The sequence below is a fragment of the Polyergus mexicanus genome, unplaced genomic scaffold (genome assembly GCF_030449975.1).
Source record: "Polyergus mexicanus isolate NDT 795.1 unplaced genomic scaffold, iyPolMexi1.0 SCAF_14, whole genome shotgun sequence".
Taxonomy (NCBI): Eukaryota; Metazoa; Arthropoda; class Insecta; order Hymenoptera; family Formicidae; genus Polyergus; species Polyergus mexicanus.
Genome location: NW_027223334.1, coordinates 2,550,919 through 2,574,324, shown reverse-complemented (window position 1 = coordinate 2,574,324; position 23,406 = coordinate 2,550,919). Strand labels below are relative to the sequence as shown.

At 30.4% G+C, this 23,406-nt stretch overlaps 1 protein-coding gene across 4 annotated transcripts in view; it reads left to right on the top strand.

Annotated features, from left to right (window-relative positions):
• Atg4a (Autophagy-related 4a) overlaps positions 1-23,406 on the top strand; it is a 57,560-nt gene that overhangs the window by 25,468 nt on the left and 8,686 nt on the right. Inside the window, exons 8-11 of one of the 4 annotated variants that reach the window (XM_070307591.1) lie at positions 3,516-3,670; positions 12,759-12,924; positions 17,222-17,323; positions 17,992-21,520. In XM_070307591.1, the coding sequence (XP_070163692.1) occupies positions 3,516-3,670; positions 12,759-12,924; positions 17,222-17,289 (389 nt within the window). In that variant the 3' untranslated portion in view covers positions 17,290-17,323; positions 17,992-21,520. Of the gene's footprint in view, positions 1-3,515; positions 3,671-12,758; positions 12,925-17,221; positions 17,700-17,720; positions 17,731-17,991; positions 21,521-23,406 lie in introns of those variants that run through there. The other 3 variants (XM_070307593.1, XM_070307590.1, XM_070307589.1) reach the window with 3 other exon arrangements.

The following is a 23,406-nucleotide window of genomic DNA, read 5'->3' as shown; positions in this document are numbered from 1 at the left end:
TTAGATATAAAATAATTTTATAAATTATTTAAATTCTTCTATATATGTATTACATTAATATATGTTATTAATATTATATATTTATATGTTATTAATACAAATGTCAGAAAATGACGTTTCGTGAATGTGACATATCAACTATTGACATCTTTTTCGGGTTTCATAAGATCTAGTTTAGGACATCTAATTGATCATTTTGTGACCAAAATTCACCGTCATTTTACCACTTGGGATTGAGATTCTTTAAATTCATTTAAATGGACCATTTTATATGAATGGCCAAAAGCTGCAGATTCTGCTCGGTTTCTGTTACCAATGTGCCATAAGTTTGCGCACGCGCAGATCCTACTGGGTTTTTGCCATGAATCTGACGTCAAATCATGTTAGCAGATCCTGCTCGGTTTCTGCTGTCAATCTACACTCAGATTTTGTGAGCAGGCTCTGCTGGCAGATCATTAGCCTAATGCGGATATAACAGCCCAGACAGCACAAGGATGTCCTTAGGACGTCCAAAGGGCATCCAGGACATATATGTAGGATATCCTCAGGATATTCCATTGTAATCCTCAGATCTCCTCTGGATGTCCCGAGGAAGAGTAAATGATAGCCGTATATTAACCTCTGGAGAATCCAGGGAGATCCTGTGGAATATCCTAAGGATTTTTATAGGATATGTTAGGGATATTTTTCGTATGTTTCAAGGAGCAAATTTTAAAATTTAAATATGAATTAAAATTATGTTTTGTTATTTACTGCCAATATTAAAAATCTAATATTAAAAATAGTTCACCGTTCTTTAATATTTGAGGCTTTCGTGCTGTACATGAATATTTTAGGTTTGGCTCCCAGGTTTGAGTTGTGTAATATTTTCTAAACAATCCAATATTTGAATTCCCTATGTTGGGATTGCATCAGAGATTGAACTAATAGAAAATAATTACATTTATAATTTTCTGTCAGTTGCTCTTTGCAAGCTTTATATAATTCTCATGACCAAATCTCAAATACGAGTTCACATGTTGCATAGCGGTAAACAAACGAACTAGCGGTTGAATACTATTGTTTGTAAAGTTTTTAGAATGTTGCAAACAGTAACATTTCTCATGAAATATTAAATAAATAATAATTTTGGATATATGAAAATGTGCGCATCAAATTCAATTATTAATAGTAAACGAAATTCATGTTAACAATTAATTGCACATGTATATGTCCTCTGGAAATCCAAAAGACATCCAATATAATAGATAGGGCAGATATATCCTACAGACATCCAGGAGTTATCCACTGGACATTTATAGGACATTAATACTTATTAAAATACTTAAAATTTCTAAATTATATTAAATAGCTGACACAACTAAAAATAATTATGTATGCATATTAAATTTTTATAAATATATTTATAATATCTTAAAATATCCTACAAATATCCTGAATCGTCCTGGACATATTCAGGATGATCCTGAGGATGTTTTGTGCTGTCTGGGAGATGCTAAATTGCTAGCAAGAACTGAGGAAATCTGTTGCCAATCTGCTGGCATATTGCGCACATTTTGCTTACTGGGTATATAACCGATTTTTATTTCGCCAAAAATGTTGATTTTTTTAACAAAAAAATTTTAAATATACATACATAGATACATACATATATGTATGTATATCCATATTCCTATACTTGAAATTTTAAAACTGAGCCCAGTTCTCTACTTCCGATTTGTCTCGAAAAATCACCAATGATTACTTTGAATACCCATTAGTAACGAAAATTTTTTCCTACCTTTCTGTAACGTCACATTTTTTAGGAAAACAGCTGGCACGGGTGATTTGGATCACTCGGTATATATAGGGTAAACAATATAAAGCGTGACAAATTTTTATCTTTAAAAATATTGTTTCTAAAGAGAGAGAGAGAAAATTGTTTTAAACAAAACTTGCAGTATCTTAAGGAGAATATAAATTGTTATAGAAATATTTATAAGTCGTGGTTTTTAAAATTATTTTAAGGTTAACTTAATTTTTTTTAATAGAAATTAGTATTTTTTGTACTGGAACCTGAGAGACCATTTAATTTTGCATAAAAAAACCTCTCTTGAAAATTTTTTCTGAAACCGATAGTTTAGATTAAAAGATATCCGTGTATTTTGTAATCGAACTAAACAAAACTCGAAAGTGTTAATCAGATAAAATTCTAACTTATCTAAACTAATCTAATTGTTTAGCTGCTTACCTTACCTAAACTTGAAAGTGTCAGTCAAGCGATTGTCTTACATGCATATGCTTATGTACATATTGTACATTCCCTCTTAGTCGAATCCAGGATTACAAGTAAAAACTTGGAGAAATAATAGTCCCGTGCGTGCGCGCGGTTGTCAGCAGAGATAAGGGCCGAATAAATCGTCACTCCCGTAGTATTTAATGACTTCAAATCCTCTCTGTTGTGTGTGTTTGTCTTTTAAAACAAAATATTAATTATTTTAATAAAATTAAAAACATATGTAACTGCTTGGTGAAAATTCATTTTTTTTCTTAAAAACAACTATGTGTTTTTCTTACATCAATTGATTCCTCTCATTGTTTTGTGCATAAAACTATTGAGGTAAGATAATCAAGAAGTAAACATTCTACGAGATATATAATAGAGAGAGAGAGTTTTTATATAAAATTATGTTATATTAAAGTATAAAATAACTCGTAACCTATTATATTTTTGATTATACTACTCTTATAACTTTTTACATCGAATTTTGCGAGGAATTGATTTATGTAAATAAATTAGTGTAATTTCATTTAAATAAATGACGATGACCTTGAAATAACCTTATGACCTTTATCCAAGACCAAACCAATAGTACCATCTTATGTCCCTCTCAACATTTTTTTGTAAAAGATGTGGGGAAAAGATATATTTAGTTAGGGACATTTAAATGACTCTCCCTGTATATACAGGGTATCCTATTTAAAAAGTGATATTCAAATATCTCTAAGTGACAGAGTTTTAGAAAAAATGTATCAAGCAAAGGTTGTAGAATTTTGAAGGAGACATAATATCGTGACCTAAAATTGCCCTTGAATGATTAGGTTAGATTGCGCAATTGTATCGTGTGTCATTGAAGGTCTTTCCATGTACACACTATTCATTTCTTTTGATATATTTCCTTAAATAATGAGTTTAGACGAAAAGTGTCCTAGTACATTTTTATGTAAAATTGAAGACTTTTTCCGATTTTGCAAGGAAATATATCCCATTCTATTTAAAAAAATTAAGTTGATCTTTAAATGACCTTGAAAAACATCAAGGGCAATTCTAGGTCATGATATTATGTCTCTCTCGAAACCCTATAACTTTTGCCTGATACATTTTTTTCGAAAATCCCATCATTTGGAGATATTTGACTGTCGCTTTTAAAATGGGACACTCTGTGTATATATATATATATTTCTAAAATTATATTTTTATAAATATAAAATTAATTATTACGCATTTTAATAAATGTATAAATTAATATTTCTAGGGGATGAAGTGATTTATTTGGATCCTCATACTACACAAAAATCAGGTAGTATTGAAGACAAGATGAATGAAGAAGAAATTGAAATGGATACTACATATCACTGTAAATCAGCTAGTCGTATTCCTATTACAAGCATGGATCCTTCTGTGGCGCTTGTTAGTATATTTTGTTTATTTTTATCTTTTATTAAAGTCGATAAAAAATATTTAAGTTATAGATACTAATACGGTCATCAATATACAATACTATAGACGAAAAAATATATGGACGGAGTATTATCGTAAAAAGATTTAAAAAGAGATGTATTTCGGTTAAACTCGCGCGTTTTAAATATATTTTGGGTTTATGCCAATGTACATATAGAGACAAGAGCCTTAATATACGAATTCAGGAATTTGTTAATAGATGGGGAAACATATCTTTTTTGTCTTCGGCTTTGAAAAGGGAAAGTACAAAAACTTTATAGTGCTTACCATATAATATAGTTGTATTTATAAAATTTATATATTACATAACAATTCCTCTTAGTCTAAATAATCTTTATATAATAACTTGACTTAATAGTTAATAACTGTATCATTTTTAAATTATCTTTAAACATTTTATTTTAATTCCTTCCTAAATCTATCTACTAGATTTTCTTTGGTCTTATACTCTTTTCTTGTTCTTACAATTTTTTTTATTCAGCTGGTTCCGTCTTTCTTCTTTCCCAAAATTTGATTCATTTTTGTACTATCCCAGCAAACATATTATAACAGTTATAACATTAGAATAAAAAATTAAAATAACAGCTGTTATATATTTATTATAAAACTGTTACATATCATTTGTTTATTGTTATATAATATATGTTAAAATAATCGTACTCATGTAATATAATATTTATATAATTTAAAATTATATTATTTTAACTTAATATTATATTATTTTATTGATACATTAAGAACATAACTGTAATAAAATTAATATATAACATAAAAATATTATTTTGCCACTAGTTCGTTTGTTTATCGCTATGCGACGCGCGATGCATCTAGCGAGTTTTAGTCATGAGAATTATATAAAGCTTGCAAAGAGCAATTGGCAGGAGATTAAAAATGTAATTATTTTAATTAAATGTAATTATTTCAATTTCTGATGCAATCCCAACATAGAGAATTCATGTATTGGACTGATTGTTTAAAATCGAGCAGATAAATGTCCGAAAAAGTTACAATTATCCGTTTATTGTCTATTTAAAATGTAAAATAGAGTTTTAATATTTATATAAATAAAATTTTGTGTTTTATAAATTAAATTATTTAAATTAAATTATTTTATTATTTATTTAATTATATTACCAAGTATTTTTGTCATACAATATATATATATAAAATAATATTTGTAACTGCACTTTAGAAAACATATATATGTTAAAATGGAAAACATTTGTATACTATATTATTATAAATACGTATCTATATAATGTTTCTGCATTTTTTTGTGCTGTATGGATGCATGGTATATTCAAAAACATTTAAAAATTATGATGTAACATTCATATAACAAAAGTACATAAATATCAAAGCAGTAGCAATAACATATTATATCTTAATTATATTATAGATATGTTCTTAATGTATCAATAATATTACATTATAAAATTGTTACATTTAAATGTATAACTGCTATATAATATCGTTGCTTCCTTGAAAAGGAAATTACAAATAACGAATGTATTACATGTTACAATTCTGTAATATTATTTGTTATATTTGGTTACATTGAATTATGTAACTGTTATAATATAGTAATAAAAGTATGTTAGACTTCCGATTACGTAGTGGTAGATAGTACATGTACGAATAGCTAATAGAACATTAAGGTAGAAAATTGAGTGGTTAATGTAGAGAAAAGATAAGATAGAGAAACGAGAAAGGTGAAGGGATAGAGAAGACACAGGAAAGAAGAAGGGAGCTTTGGAAATTAAGCAATGTAGCAGGAAAAAGGAAAAGAAAGATAACAATAAAGAAGTGAGATTAACGAGTGGGAAAGAAGAACAAAGAAGGAAAGAGAAAGATACCACATATTAGTAGTTGAGAAGAAGAACAGACAGATGACGCCAATGGTAGGAAGGACGGATAAAAGCAAGGCACAGACGGAAAGTAAGATACTGGATAAGTGGGTAGGAGGAGAAGAGGAGCACGCGGGAAATTTGGAAAAAGGAATAGAAAAGATATACATAAAGATGCAAGAATTTATAACGGAGCAGATGGAAAAAATTAGGAAGGAATTAGCGGAGGATAGAAGGGCAGGGGAAGAGGAGAGGGAAAGAGAAAAGAGGATGTGGAACGAAGATAAAGAAGAATTAAAGCGGAGAATAATGGACTTGGAGAGGATTAATGAGAAGAGAAAAAGGGAGTACCGTAAAAATAACAGTTATAAAAGGAGTAAAATGGATAACCGGCAACACGGAAAAAGAGGTGGAAGAATTCGTAAAAGGAAATTTAAAAACAGAAGTGAAAGTGAAAAAGGTATATAAGATAAAAATAAAAGAAAACAAGGCGATTGTGATAGCGAATTTGGATAATTGGGAGCAAAAGAGGGAGGTAATGAATAATAAAAGGAATTTAAAGCCAGATATATGGATGGAAGATGATTTGACGAAAGAAGAGAGAGAGATACAGGGAAAGCTAAGGGCATTGACAAGAGAGAAAAAAGAGAAGGCAAATAAAATAAAAGTAGAATATATGAAGATATATATTGAGAACAGCATGTATAGATGGAATGAGAAAGAGAAGAAATTAGAAGACAAGGATAGAAGACAATGAGACAACGACAGTGCATATGGAAGTAAGAGGACGGAGGTTTAAAAAATTGTTTTTGGAATGTAACTGGATTGTTAAATAAATGTGAGGAAACGTAGGAATTTTTAGAAGGTTTTGATATATTAGGATTAACAGAAGATAGATGAAGAAAGTTGGAAGAAAATTAAAGGAAGAGTATCAAATAAATTTAGATGGAATTGTATGCCGGCAAGAAGAGAGAATAGGAAAAGAAGAGCAAAAAGGGGAATTATAACAGCTATAAATAAGAGTTTGCAAGAGGTAAGCATTAAAGATATGAATTACCAAGCAGTGGAGATAAAATTGAGATATAGCGGAAACAGATGGAGAATAATCACGATGTACAATCAAAACGCGTAGAAGAAACCAATATGCAACAATAAGGGAACAAATACAAGAAGAGAAAAAAGAACATCTAATGGTTGGAGGAGATTTCAATGCAAGAACGGGGAATGAGGGAGGACTAGTGAGAGAGGAAGATGGAAAGATAAGAAAAACGAGAAATTCAATAGATAAGGTGGTAAATAGAGAAGGAAGGATATTAGTAAACAAAATAGAAGAAAGAGAATGGATGATTTTAAACGGAAGTTATAATAATAAAGAAGGATGGACATATATCGGTGAACGGGGAGCATCAGTGGACTATGTGGTAGCGAATGAAAAGGCTGAAGAAAATAACAAAATGACAGGAGGCAGGAGATCGAACGAAATCAGACCATGTGTCATTAGAAATGGAATTGGAAAGACCGGAAAAAAATATAATAAAGCAGGAAAGAACAACTAAAGTTATTGAAAAAAGTGATTGGATAGAAGAGGGAAGAGAAAGTTATCATGAAAGATGTGAAAATGGAACAGCACGCAAATAGAGAGTAAGAATATTTGGAAGGAGCTGAAGGAGAAGGTAAAAAGTTCAATTGTGAAAACAGAAAAGAAGATATCTTTATGGAGACTGGGGAAAAAGGAATAGCACAGTAAGGATTGGAAAAGAGAAAAAAGGTATTGAAGGAAAATGTTAAGAAAGATGAAGAAGGGTAAGATTAGTCGCGATGAATATGTCAAAAAAATAAAAGACTACAAGATATAGTGTGAAGAATCTCTTCTTCACACTATATCTTTCTCTCGAAAGAAGCATGAAAAGGAAGAAGAAAAGATAAATAATATCAAAATGGAAGCGAAGCCATGGAAATATATAAACAAATATGGCAAGAAGAGAGAAAGGATTAATGAAGGTATAAAATTGGAAACTTAGAAAAATTATTTTATGGACTTACTGGAAGGAACGAAAAGAAGAGTTGTACTAAAACTAAAAGAAGAGAAAGAAGAAGAGGAAGAGAAGGAAGAAAAGATACAGGATATAACAAAAGAAGAGCTGATAAGACAACTGAAGAAATTGAAAATGGCCAAGACACCGGAGACGGTGATATTGAAAATAAGGCGTGGAGATATATGCCAAAGGAAATAGGAGAGATATTATAGAAGTTATTAAATAATATATGGAGAATTGGAGGATTACCGGAAGACTGGAATAAAGGAATAATTAGCCCAATTTACAAAAAAGGTGAGAAAAGTGAGGTAAAAAATTACAGAGGAATAACGTTGATGAACGTTGATAACGTTGACGGCTTACAAAATTTACGCAGGCATTTTGAACGAGAAATTAATAAGAGCAACTGAGAAATTGCAAAAAACACAATTTGGATTCAGAGTGGGAAAAGGGACAATGGATGCGATGTATGTATGGAATTACAAATAAAGAACTAAGGAAGAAAGGAGGAAAGATATTCGTGTTCTTTCGCGGATCTAAAAGCGGCACTCGATAAAATGGATAGGAAGAAGTTAAATGAAAGGATGGAGAAAATATGAGTAGAGGATCACCTACTAAGAAGAATGATGAAAACATATAAGGAGATGATAAATATAACGAAACTAGGACAGGAAAACAGAAGCTTTTTGGACAGAAAAGGGGATGCAACAGGGGTATTCGATGAGACCAATATATATGTGGCGGATCTGGAGGATGAAATGAAGAAGGAACAAGCAGGAGTAACAATAGAAAAATTTTGGACGATGACGTATGCAGACGACATGGCATTGTTGGCGAAGAACGAGGAAAAATTAAAAGAAATGCTAGAGCAATTTAAGAAATATTTAGGAAAAAGGGAGCTGGTTTTAAGCCTAGAGAAGTCAAAGATAATGGTGTTTAAATATGGAAGAGGAAGAAAAAAGAATAGAGAGTGGAAATGGGGAGAGGAAAGCATAGAGGAGGTCAAAGAAATAAGTATTTACGATACATATTGCAAAAGAACGGGAGAGCGGAAAAATTCTAGAGGGCGATGATTGCTATGAAGAAGACTTGAAGAGAGGCTTTTTAAAAACGGCTATAGAAGAAGAGCAAAGATGTTTGACATTTTAATAAGCAGTGTGGCGTTATACGGAGCAGAAATATGGGGGTGGAAGAACGAGCCTAGGCTGGATAAGATCAAGAAAAAGTACGTCAAATGGATATTAGGGTTGAATAGGAGAACGCCAAATTACATTTTAGTAGAAGAGACGAAAATGATAGAACTGTAAGGATTTCGAGGAGGAAAGGCCGGATGCTTTTTCGTCTTTCGGAATTAATGCTCGGCTTGTTCCAATAAGATGTATAAGGTTTATTGCTTTGACTCCCGTACACGGAAATTGCTCCGAAATCCTTTACGATGGCGCTCCTCCTTTTCTCGAATGTTCTCTTCCACGTGACTTGACCACCGTTCTTATTCGTAAGCCCGACTTGGCTTAGCGTGAACTTATTTTCCACCGAACTAATATAAAAGCTAACTTGCTATACACCTCACAATTTCCTCTTAGACTCTAAGACTTTTTCTTTCTGCCTCGAGGCACACGGCCTCATTTTATATGTGTCGTCTCTGATTCGATATTTATCGAATTACCTCGTATCGCGTTCCTATTCGTCGCCCCGGCGGCTTGATACCTCTCAAGGTCTCGAGTCCATCGAATCAACCTACCGGGTATTCTGGTTACATACTCAATAACGGATATTCCTAATCTGTCTTACAATATCCTTACGACTCTTACGGAACTAAGATTAGAAGCAATGAGAAGAGTTATTAAATATGAAGAAAAGGGAAGAAATTCGGAAAAGAAAATAGTTATCAAATGTATAAAAGACTTAGAAAAAGAAAGAAAGGAAGGAGAAGAGAACAAATAGGAAACGGCAAGAAGAACATTATTAAAAAGAATAGGAATGGAGAAAGAAAAATTAAAAAAGAAGAGAGAAGAAGAAAATCAAGAAATAGTTAAAATGATACTGAAAAAGATTTGGAAAAAAGAGAAAAAAGAAAGACAGAAGAAAATAAATGAATCAAGATATAATAATATGTATAAGGTCATAATTACAGAGGATTTGCCAAAATATCTACAGGGGAAGAGGAAAAGAAAGGATAGGTGTCTAATAGATATAGAGATATAGATGTGGAAATGAGATGAAAGGAAACCAGTACTGGAGGGAAATAGAGGATAGGATATGAAGAATTTGCGGAAATGAGGAAGAGAGTATAACACACGTGCTAAGGGAGTGCCAGGCGACCAGGAATGACATACAAATCGGCGAATATCTGAGTGAAGAGGGGAAAGAACTAGAGATAATGAGAAGGATTGAACAGGAAAGAGGAAAGAAAGAAAAGGACAGAGGCTAAATAGTTAGGAGGACGGAGTATAAAGGTTATAAAAAGCACAAAGATTTAAAAGATGAAAAAAGATAAATTAACAATTTACAATTTATAGTTTCAAACTTAATTCGAATTTGGTTTCAAGACTTTTAGGGTTTTAAAGTTTTAGGAGTTTTTAATGATATAACGATTTAACAATTAAGTGATAGAATGTTAATGTTTTATGTTTTAAATTTTATATCTTATGTTTCATGTTTTATGTTCTATATTTCATATTTTATGTTTTATGCTTTATGTTTTTATGTTTTAGGTTTTAGGTTTCAAGTTTTAATTTTAAATGTAAAAAATTGTCAGATGTAAATTTTGGATCTCAGGATTTTAAATTTTTAGAGTTTAAGAGTTTAAAAATTTAAAGTTTTAAGTTTTAAAGTTTTAGGGTTTAGAGTTTAAAAATTATAAAGTGAAGAAGTTATAAGATTCAACATTTTATAGTTAAAGTGACAAAGTGTAATATAGGTTTTACAATGTTATAAATGTTTAAATATTTATTTGTCGAATGAACGTAATGAAGGAATAATGTATACCGGAAGCCATCCGAAGCCGCAAGGCAAAGATTAAATATAATAAATAAAAATAATAAATATTGTATAAAAGTGTGTTTGCTGGGATTTCTACAATATAATTTGTTGTTAAATGTTCTAACGTTTCGACTTCCCTATAATAGATCTTACACATATTCTTTTCTCATTCACGCCAAAATTTATCACGGAGTTCTTCATTTCTACATCTAAATCTCGCAATAATTTTTTAAAAATCTTTCTGACCTTGCTCTCTTAAGTATTCTGTAGTTCCTATCATATATAACTCCTTATATCTTATATCATATCTGAATCTTATTTTGTTGTATCTGTTTTATCTATATATCTTTCGGATAACTTATGTACTACCTCTACTTTCTTCTTTTAATCTTTCAAGAGATTATATATATCTTTGTGATAGATCTAAAATTAAGTCGAAATCAACAAATTTTTATTATGGGTAAAATTGTTTTTTTAAAAGAGGAAAATACATGTCTTGCATAGTGGTCTTTTGAGAATATCTTTCCAGAAATTCAATAAAAAATATCAAAAATTGAAAGCAGCTATTTTCTCGAACGGTGTTTAAAAATGTACCAGAAATCATCTGAAACAAAAAACAAAAATTTTACGTTAAACTAGATAAGACGTCTAACTGCCAAGAGCGGAAGAGCCACCGATCTTAAAGCCGTGGCACACAAACCTAACCAATAAGACTTGAGATGTAATGAAAGCGACTAATTACAGTCGAGAATGTAAGCAGCCATATTGAAACATAAGCAACGCTGAAAATTCCGTATGGATGAAATTCTTAAGTTTTAAATTTTATTGCTTAAGTTTTTCTATGTGCCACTGGCCTTACCGCTTTAGACTTCTATCATCGCGTTTTTCCGCAACCCACATTCTCGATGCGCAGCGAAGAACAAGCGCCAACGGCTTAGTTGGCTGAAACAGGGAGGGAAGCTGAGCCCTAGCTCAGAGATCGGGGGAAGAGCCACTCGTGACTCACGGGCCGCGAGTTAGACAGGCCTAAACTAGATGAAGAAAACTAGTACTTGTCATAGGCGATTTTGAAAAAATTGATTTTTTGAAGAATGACAGCGATTCGTAGCGAAAAATGCGATTTTCGACATAAAAATCGGTCTTCTTTATTTCTAAAAAAAAAAATTAAGCGATAAATCGAAAAAATTCGATGACAAGTACTAGATTATTGTATTGAGAGTAGCTATAAAAAGTTTCATGCAAATCGGTTTATTAATCTCCGAAATATTTCTGGTAGCGATTTTCAAAACATTATTGTGAGAAAAACGCGTTTAAAATTTTACGTGACACTAACAGATACATGCTGTGAATAAATTGTTAAATGAAATTATCTTTTACCATACGCAATATTGATGCCTAGGCTATAGAATACTCCTTTCTTTGACGTAGAAGCCTCTTCATTACCCTTTCTTTGCTCTTTGCGCTTCGTCCGCTCGTCCTTCGTCGAATTCTGCGTCGCGTGCTTTGCAAGACACTCAGGTGCCGGCTTTCTTCTTTGGCGATCTACCGATGAGCATTGAACCCTGTGTCGATTTGTATCGTTTGCATTATTTTTAATAAAATCACAAACCTTTCATTAAATAAGCAGACAGCGATGTTGACTGCAATTTCGATTATAGTTAGACCGGAGTGGACTTTTTTTGGCGATATCTTCAGATCAAATTATTGAGACTTTCATTATTGTTCTGGGTATATCCTCTGACACAAAGTTCCAATAAAGTGTCTGTGTTGAGATCTTTATAAATATGCCTGATTACATCTAGAATTTCCGGTGGAAGCGATTTATAATCTATGACATTACTCAATAATAACTTCTTTATTAAGCGTTATAGAAAAAAATGTTACAAGACTTTTTTGTTCAGTTTACTGTGCTCTACTTGCTCACGAGTGTTGTCAAAGATGCTTTGGAACAGCCTATATATATTTTAAATTTTATAACTTTCCAAAAATTTAAATGATTAACACACTTGCGGAACTTGTGTTCAATAAATAAGATTTGTTGAAAATTTAGAAAGAATATATTAGATATTCTTATTTTTATTACATTTTAAATATAATTAAACAAATGTTACAATGATATTTTGAAAATTATATTTATATTATTATTGATAATTAATCTGTCTTATATTTCAGTGTTTCTTCTGCACTACAGAAAAGGAATTTAAATCTTTATGTAAATCAATGAAAGAAGAATTAATTTTACCCGAAAAGCAACCATTGTTTGAGCTCTGCAAAGAACGTTTGGCACATTGGTCACCAACAGATGATGTTGCTTCTGAGGCAATAGCAGCTTCTAGTCGTATGTATTTAATTACTATTACAAATAACAATTTATACGTTTCGATATAATTTGAATTTTGTATCAATTTGATATGAAAAAATATGTGTGGATGTATGAACGTACACATGTAAGTGCGTGCGCGAATGTATAATTATATGTACGTATGTATGTATGTGCTTTAATTCTCGCCGAACAGTGCCGGGGTCTTTTCTGACCTATAGAAAAGAACTGTTTAATATTTGATTTTTGCGATGCGCGTCATTTGTTTTTATTAAAAATGAGCGATACATACGCGCAAGCGTTCCGAAAAACATGTTTGTTTAATGTTATATTCAAAAAAAGAGATATTTCTGTTATGGACGTGAAAAGAAGCACTTATAGTTACATTGAAGTATTTAAATGTTTATAAAAAACTCTTTTTGGTACCAATTACATTCCATGTGATACGAGAGAGTAGTGCTCGGCGTCCTGAGAAAAAAGAAATGTGCAAAAAAAAACGCACGCATGGATCCACTGCTTCCCTCTATGCGCGACGCTAGAAGCACTGTCACAACTATATGATTGAAGTTTGAAAAATCAAATCTTCAACATTCCCATCTTTCGAAAGCCTTTATGTGCTCCATGCATCATTCCAATTTTCGCTCTTCGATTTTGAAATACATTTCGATTTAAAGCCTTTAGTCAAAATATTAGCAAGTTGTTTTTGATGGCATACGTATTCGATATGAATTGATGTCTTCATTTATATATTTTTCTCGCACAAAATGGTAGCAAATATCAATATGTATGCTTTTTTGTAAAATTTAGGATTATGAATAAGTTAAAATGCACTTTGGTTGTCTATCTTGATGACGATTGGCTTGTTATATTAATAATAGTTATTATGTAACAACTTCAACTATAAAGCTTCTTTTATTGCCTCGCAAACAACGATGTACTCAGCCTCAGTCATGCTAAGTGACTTGTTCTCTGTCGAAGAGAATTCCAGGTTATTGTATCATTAGCTGAAGTGAATAAACAACCCGTTATGAAGCTGGTATCTAGATCACCAATATAGTCTGATTCTGAAAAATTATACAAATACTTATTCTCACACATTCCATTATATAGGATTCCTACATTGATTATTCCTTTTAGGTAACAAAACACATTCTTTACAACACAGTATTGCCTGTTGAAGCATGTTATGAATCTGCTTAAGTAATTCACAAAATATATTATATCTGGATAATAATGAAAAGGAACATTAAACTACCTATAACTTATCGATACGACATATTATTCGTATCCACAATACATTTATTCGCTGAAGATAAACATGTGTGTAAGTTTGCAGAAATTTGGCATCTGTTATGTCCGCATTAGGCTAATGATCCGCTAGCAGAGCCTGCTCATAGAATCTGAGAGCAGATTAGCAGCAGAAACCGAGCAGGATCTGCTAACATGATTTGACGTCAGATTCATGGCAAAATCCGAGCAGGATCTGCACGCGCGCAAACTGATTGCAGATTGATAGCAGAAACCGAGCAGAATCTGCAGCTTTTGGAAATTTATATAATGATGCATTTAAATGAATTTAAAGGATCTCAATCCCAAGTGGCAAAACGACGATGAATTTTGGTCACAAAATGATCAGTTAGATGTCCTAAGCTAGGTTTCATGAAACCCGAAAATGACATCAATAGTTGATATGTTACATTCACGAGACGTCATTTTCTGACATTTGTATTAATAACATATAAATATATAATATTAATAACATATATTAATGTAATATATATAGAAAAATTTAAATAATTTATAAAATTAGAGATTTATATATGCAATTTAATTTCTATTTTATATCTAAGTAGATAATAACGATTTTTATTTATTTGGGCAATTTCTGTCCGAATAAGTGAAAATCGAACATTTATCTATCCGATTTTCCAAAAATCATCCTCATTTAATATCTGAATTTTTTTGTATGGGAGTATCAGAAATTAAACTGATAGAAATAATTACAATGTCATTAATCGCATTTTGCAGGCTTTATATAAGGCTCATGACAAGAACTTGAATACGGGTATAGAAAGTAAACAGTGCGCCGCATAGCTCGAATAAACTATACTATTTCAATAAATTATATAAATGGCTAAAAGCTGCAAATTCTGCTCGATTTCTGCTGTCAGATTCTGTGAGCATACTCTGCTTTGTTTCTGGCATCAATCGGTCGATTTAATCTGTAATAACAACTTCTGTACCAAATTTGTATCCTTTTTGCTAACAATATTGATAGCAGGTACTTAGCATGATCTGCTTTCGACAGACTTGGCTATTTGGGAAACTAAAACAAAACGAAAAGATAAAAATAAGACTAGAAATCGAAAGGGCTGAATTGCTACTAATATATACCATCAAAATAAACTTAATATATTTAGCTCTTATGCTTAAAACAACCCCCAATTAAATTCAGCCTTATTAAGCTCAAGAGTAAAGTATCTTTCGTGACGAGCAGAATCAATCGCTACTTATACATACGACGCATCATAATTTGTACCATCAATATCTAAAGTTTCAGATTTTGTACTCCCGCCGTTTCTTCGAAAACTACCCACGACCCCTATCCGTTTCAAGAGTGAACTACCTTCCGCCACGAGCAAAATCAATCGCTATTTGTACATACGACGCGTCATAATTTGTACTATCCAAATCTAAAGTTTCAGATTTTGTATCCCCGCCATTCCTTTGAAAACTATCCTCGAGAATCATCAAAGAAAACGTACAATCAGCAAAAAAATTTTAAATAAATTCATTACTAAATAATATAATAAAAAAAAACAACGGGGTACAAAATCTGAAACTTTAGATTTTGATGATACAAATTATGATGCGTCGTATGTACAAGTAGCGATTGATTCTGCTCGTGGTGAAAAGTACTTTATTTTTGAGATGGATAAGGGTCGGAGGTAGTTTTCGAAGGAATGACGGGGGTACAAAATCTGAAACTTTAGATTTTGGTGGTACAAATTGTATTGCGTTGTGTGTACAAGTGTACAGATTGATTCTACTGGTCGCAAAAAGTACTTTAAAAACATTTTAAAAACGAATTGAACGATATCACACACACACACACACACACACACACACACACACACACACATTCATGATGCCTGTTTCAATTCATACAGTGACTTTTGCAATTTACAAATCTTGTTTTTATATGTATTACCCCATCTGGTACTTCCATGTAGATTTCTTCTTAGTAAAAAAAAGTTATTTTTACGTCAAATTGTCCTTTCTTTATGTCTTGCTGTGCAGCAAATGTCAGCATCGCCCATATTGAATCGTATTGGGCTACAAAAAGAAAATCTTCTGATAGTCAATATCTTGCTTCTGATGAGTAAAGCATTTCTCACACAGACGAGCTTTATACTGATGAACATTTTTATGTGAAATATATTTCTTCTTGAAAACCTATTTGAATCTGATGAGTTTTTTTTCTTCAGGAAAATCTTTTACATTCAGATTCTTGTAGATTCAGATGCCATTGAACTCGTGAGCTTTTAGCTCTTCATCGATTGCTCTGTTCCAACTGCCGGCATCTTTGGTAGACATTGCTTTCGTATACAAAGATTCATCAAATTTAACTATATTTGTTTCATAGCGAATTGGTGGCTTAAGTATATTTCTATCTCCTAAGGTCTTGACTTTGTCCTGAATTGGTTACTGATCTCGTTGAAAATTGTTATTTCTATTGTGTCATTCTTGTTCTTATGCTCATCACGATCAAATGTGGTGATCATGACCATTCTGCTCCTGCATCCAAGAGCCGAACTTCACTGTAACTTTTCCATTTCGGTTATTGAGACAATGATCTGTATCATGAATGATAGCGTTTCTTGATATGATAATTTTTCCAGTTTGTGAATTATATAGATTTATAGATTATATAATCTATAGTTGTAGAAATCAGCTTGATAGCCAACCATAAGTAAATTTTGGGCTTTTTTCGGCCCACCTCTTCCTCAGTTGCTCGAGAATGTAAGCAAACGCTTCTGATCCGAATTTGATGTGATCGAGATACGGGTTCTTGTTCGCCCAGGCTTCATAAGGTGCCGTGTTTTATTCCTCAGTGTCCGATTCAGGCTGTATTTACTAATAATATATGATTTTATTACCTTTAAAATGGAACTTTATTTGACTATTGATAATAGATGTTAATTGAAAAAAATTAGATGAAATCAAAATCTTTTTTTAATGTAAAGAAATTAAATATTAGAAGAGTTAGTTAGACAAAAGAAGATTTATTATATAAATGTAATTCTTTGTGCAGTTGTGGACTTTGAGCATGTTGAACGTCAATATGACACGTCTGATGAAGACTTTGAACTGCTTGGTTGACGTCCATCTAAACTACCTAATATTGCAACAAAATGTGAGATAACAGTTTATTATTATATATAGTATAACGATAGTATTTTTAATGTCAATTTGTATTTTTGACTACCGTGATGCGAAATTTTATACACGCGCGCGCGCATGCGAGTGTGTGTATATAGTATTCTAAACTTATTGCATTATCCGTTAATAACAAATTCCTGAAATCATTTTGGAGCCAAAAATCTTATAGCGAATTCGATTATTTGCACTACATCACACTAATGTATATTAAAGGCTGCTATTTATCAAATATCTGAATGCAATGATATAATACATATAAACACTTAGATGATGAAATAATAATGTATATTCTGTTAAATAAAATGACAATTTATGATGATTAAATTTTAATTATTTAAAATATTTATTTATTTATTTATTTTTTAATTTAGATAACTTCACATGTATAGCAGTCTTTAATATGCACTAATGCGTTGTAATACGGATGACCAAATTTGCTATTATCTTAGTTTACACCAATATACTTTAATACATACTAGATACTATACTGTCCAATCACAGCTATTCCATTTTTTAAAGGAATGACTATGATTGGCCAATGTAGTACTTAGTACATATTAAATTATATTATAAACTAGACCATATTAATACAAAAATACCAAAGCTATAATATATGGAAAACAGATGATATGGTTTTAATAGCAAAAGAAGAAGAAAGGATGAGAACAATAATGGAAAGATTAGAAAAATACATACATAAAAAATATTAAAATTAATGTGGAGAAGAAAAAAAAAAGTGAAAAAAAAAGAGTAATCTGAAATTGGAAGGGGAGAAAGATAGAGGAAGTGAGATGAATGAGATATCTTGAATATATGTTATGATCAAACAAAAAGCAAAACGAACATATAAAAAACAGACTAAGAAAGGAAATGACAGGATAACTATGGGGCATAGGAAAAAAACGCTTGTGTGTGCGCGCGCGCGCGCGTATATGTGTGTAGAAAAGATATAAAGAGAACGTTATAATTGTTTTACACTTCTGGATGATATTCAGATGTGCGGAAACGTGGGGATGGAGAAAAAGAAAAGGAATAGAAAGGATAGAGGAAAAGGATATATAAGGGAAGATATAAGATAGAAGATATAAGATTCTAAAGGAAGATATAAGATAGATTTTGGAGAATGTCAAGATATATGAAAAGGAAATAAATATATATAGAGATAAGTTGCAAAATAGAGCAGCAAAAAAAGAATTTGCTGGTATTAGAATTTTGAAAAGAGATTAGAAGAAGGAAAAAAGATGGGAAATTAGCAAGAGCTAGAGAATTTGAAGAAAGTTATAAAAAAGACTAGACTGTAGTATAAGTCTCTGGATGAGATAAAATAAAATATAAAAAAGACACTGCAGCAGAAGGAAAAATAGAGAAAAATTGGAAAATCGAAATATAATAGATGGGATGGGAGGATAAAGAGAATACTGAAGATTGAAGAGACATGCAATCTAAAGATTAGAAAATGAGATGAGGGAAAGATGGTTCTGAAAAAAAGAGAAAAAAAGAAAATGTAAAGTATTTGGAGAGAAAGAAAATAGAAATATATGGGAACATATGTGGAAAAGAAATACAGAATGTAGGAAGAAGGGGAATGGTAAGAATTTTAGCAGAAATGTTGGTAGAAAATGGTAAGAAAAAAATATTAGGAGAAAAGAAAAATGGGAGAAATGGATAAGAACGATTAAAAGAAAAGAAATGAAAAAAAGATAGAGAAAAAATAGAGAATAGATGTAGTAAGAAAGAAAGAAATAATAAGAAGAAAGTGGAGAAGGGGAGAGAGAGGGAGAGGAACAGAAATAAGTTGAAAGCAGTGGTCCAAATGAGGAGAGGACAGTTACATTAGATTAACAAAATTAAATAAGTAAACAATTACAGTAGAGCCTCTCGATAAGTCGGATTCTTCATTACTTTGATTTTCTTTATAGACGTACTTTCATCAACACTATAATATCGTGCTATCTTCACGTCATATAGGCACATCGTTTAACGTGCGTGACGGCGCGAACAGCAGCATTAACCACGCGATCAAGTGAAGATCATTGCTGATAGTTTACACAATTGTGTGCAACTATTTTGCACAAATGCACCATAATTGGACAGTTTTATGCTATAATAGAAAACCATCCGTTTATTGATTATTTGAAGCACAAAGTATTAGGAGTTTAATTTCCATATAAGTTATATCTCGAGTTTGATAAAATAAATTTATTTCCATAATTTATATATATATATATATATATATATATATATATATATATATATATATATATATATATATATAGGGTATCTCACAATCTCCGTACAATATTTTAATAACGTATTCTAGAGGCAAAATGGAGTCTTTATATGAAAATATCGAAGCTACAATAGTTTTTTACTTATAAATGATCAAAGTTTGCCAATAATGTTGCGTAGAATTCGCGCGCTCAAGCTCGTAACTACATTTACACACGCACTGATCTGTGATCTATTATTATTGATAGATAAAATAAATAACTTGGTTTCCACAAAACTTCTCCGCGCGATCAAAACAAAAATAAACTTCGTTTCTTAAATGTGTAAAAATATTAAGTTTATATTTCTATTTAAATATAATAATTAATTTACCATTTTTAATTTAATTAATATCAGCTAATCGCCGTACATAGTACGATAATACTTATACATATAAGAAACAATAAAATCAACTGTGCAGTAAAAATCAATATCATCTGATTTGTAAAATCAATAACAGATGACAGATCGATACATGTGCGTATATGTGTATGTTACGGATCTGAGAGCGCGAGTTCTACACGATATCATTAGCAAACTTTGATAGCTTATAACTCAAAAATTATTCCAGCTTCAAAATTTTTGTATTAGAATTGATGACTCTAGTTTATCTCTAGAATATGCTATTAAAATATTGTACGGAGATTGTGAGACACCCTGTATATACATATCACGTAAAGATCGCTCGCTAAGTATATAACGTATTCCTTACCAAAAAATGAGTCCAAAAGTCCTAAAGCATTTTTTTCTATAACATTTAATAAAAGAATAATTATGGAGTAAAGTCTGGAAAATCGCATAGCATTGCCGCACTCTGCCGGCGCTGTAGTGCGAAACGCTTATGCACACTACTAGGCGCGCAGTTCATTGATGGCTAAAGATCGGCGCTGATTGGTCCAACTTTACTCAATAATTACTCCTTTTCATTAAACGTCATAGAAAAAAATAGTTCAGGACTTTTCGACTCATTTTTTAATCAGGAATAATGCTATGTATTTATTGTTATTTGGCGGCCTTTACGTGACACTCTGCATATGTTGATTGTTTAAGAGCATTTTTATTGTGCGATATATAGTGCCTTTTATAAAAACGCGAATATTGAACAATTTGATTGGGCAGTTTAAAATGACTTAAAATGGTTTCTTATTTAAGTTTTATTATTGCCATAAATATATGTATGCATAGCTTTTGTTTTGATATTTGATATTATATTTTTTGTCTCCAAATGATTTCGAGAAATCTGTCATTAGCAGATAAATCTGGGACTTTCTGTATGTGTGTGTATATATAAGTAATTTATATTTAAAAAAATATTGTATATATAAATTTAATACTTAGGTTTATTCTAACGATATTGTAAGCATCAAAAATTGCATACATTTACAAAAATATTTGTGATGCTGTGGTATAGCATTGATTATTTATCATTTTCACATATAATTGAACATATGTAATTATTTCTAAAATAAAAATGTTAATTTAAAACAAATTAAAAATAAGTTAAAAATACTTTAATATTTCTGAATATAAAAAGTTAACAACTTTAAAAAATTTAACAATTAAAGAGATTTTAAAAACTATAAATATAAGAAGACAAAATTCTCTAGAAATTAGAAAATATTTAAAAAGATTGCAATCTAGAAAATAAAAAACACAAGAAGACCAAAGATTGTTAAATTTAACGATCTTAAACGATTATCAATAATATTTTCTTTGAAATGTTACTCAATATTAAGTTTTAAAAGATAAATATGTATTTTTTAATACAGAATTAATTTTTAAAAGAACTTCTTTAAATACGAAATACATTTATAGTTTAAAAGTATTTTAGATAAGCAATTTATTTTTTATCTTAAAAACTTTAGTTAAAATGATATAATAATTATCTCTGCTCGGTAAAAAATGGTCCATGTATAATTATATATGAAATATGCTCATATATAATTATATATGATTATATATAATTATCATATGATGTATATGTAGTTATATATATAATCCTTATATATTGTCATATATAACCACGTATATATGAGATATATTCATATATAATTTTATACAATTATATATATTTATATTTAATTATATATAAAATTTATATATATGAGCATATTTCATATATATGTAATTATATATAATTATATATAGGCCATTTTTTCCCGGGTGATAATCATGATTACATTAAATGTGTGATAACTGAAAGAAATGCTTTTAACGAAGTACATGCTATATTAGAATAATCTTTAAATTAATGCATTGTTGCTTTTTCTCAAATATCCTTATAATGAGCCTTAATTATAAGTTTTATTTTAATAAATACCATTTAAATATGCCAAATAAATTATACTTAAAGTAGAAAATACATATTGGGAAAACATATATTTCAGTAACATATGTAAGTCAGTTATTATCACAGAATTCTATAGAAATCTGTGATTATTATTAATTTCATAATTGACGGAACAGGAGAAAAAAAGATAAAAGAGAGCAACATATTTATTTCCTAAACATATTTATTTCCTAAACATGTTTACGTTTATGTTACGGTTTTTTTCATATTTCTTACATTCTTGGTTTTTATAAATTTGTATAACAATTATTTGATTTATTATTAATTTTTATAAGGAGTATGCAAATACCGCAGCAAATACGCAAAATAATTTAATTAATAAAAGCGAAATTTTGTATTAAGTTTTTACATAAATATGTATGCGCAATGAATTTATAATAAAAATATATATGATATAATAATATATGGCTAGGAGGGCATGAAAGTTCATAAGAAATCATAGTATGGCTTTTCTAAAGAAATGTTAAAATGTGTTAAGACAATCTGCATATATCTCTTTCGCATATGTCATTACTTAATGCTAATAAAATTTCCTTTTTCATTATTAATGTTTAAAATAATGCATCTTTGGTTATATATAAGATGACACACTATGAAACTTCTCCAACTTTTATATCTTATATATGAAAATATACTCAATTCTTTTATAATTTTACTGAAATTAGATGACACACATGAACATCGAGAATTTATGCTCTGTTGTATATATTATGTAAAACTTTTGTATAATAAGATTATTTTTTTATCTGTTTTTTATTTGATTATATTGATTATATAAAAAAAAAAATGGAAATTAAATGTATTGATAATTGTAATCAAATAAAAATTATGTTCTTATCAATAATGGTACAAAAATTTATTTGTATGTAAAAATTTCGATGAATATCATTACAATACAGAGTTTACTTTGCAAAGTTACTTTGTAAAATCCAAATTTGTGGGACAAACTTTAGCGGATGATAGATTTCATGAAAGAAAATCAATTCTGTTAAGAAATTTGTGTTCTCTCTCTCTTTGATGCGTCCTTTAAACAAAATTTAAAAAAAGCAAGAATATAAAATCAAAGGACGTAGATTAGTATTGTCAAATATCACGCACAACACTGTCGTGTTGTCTACTTCACAAGTGATCTGAACAGACACCCGTAGCTTTCTTTAAAAGGCTTCTGGAATTGTCTGTTTTACCAACCAAAGCGATTATTTTTTTCTGCACTAAAATATTTTTATTAATTGTACAGAATAATAAATTCTTTTCCACGATTAGCAGTCAACAGAAGAATAACGGGCAAACTCTGAATTGATATCGGAGACCTCACGCGGTAACAATGAGGAAAGAATAACAGAAGTAAGTATATCGGTAGTGGAGGTAGATTTATCGCGAACGGTAGTACGCCATCGCAGCCATCTTGACTTTTTTGACATTTTCTAGAGCTGTGTACT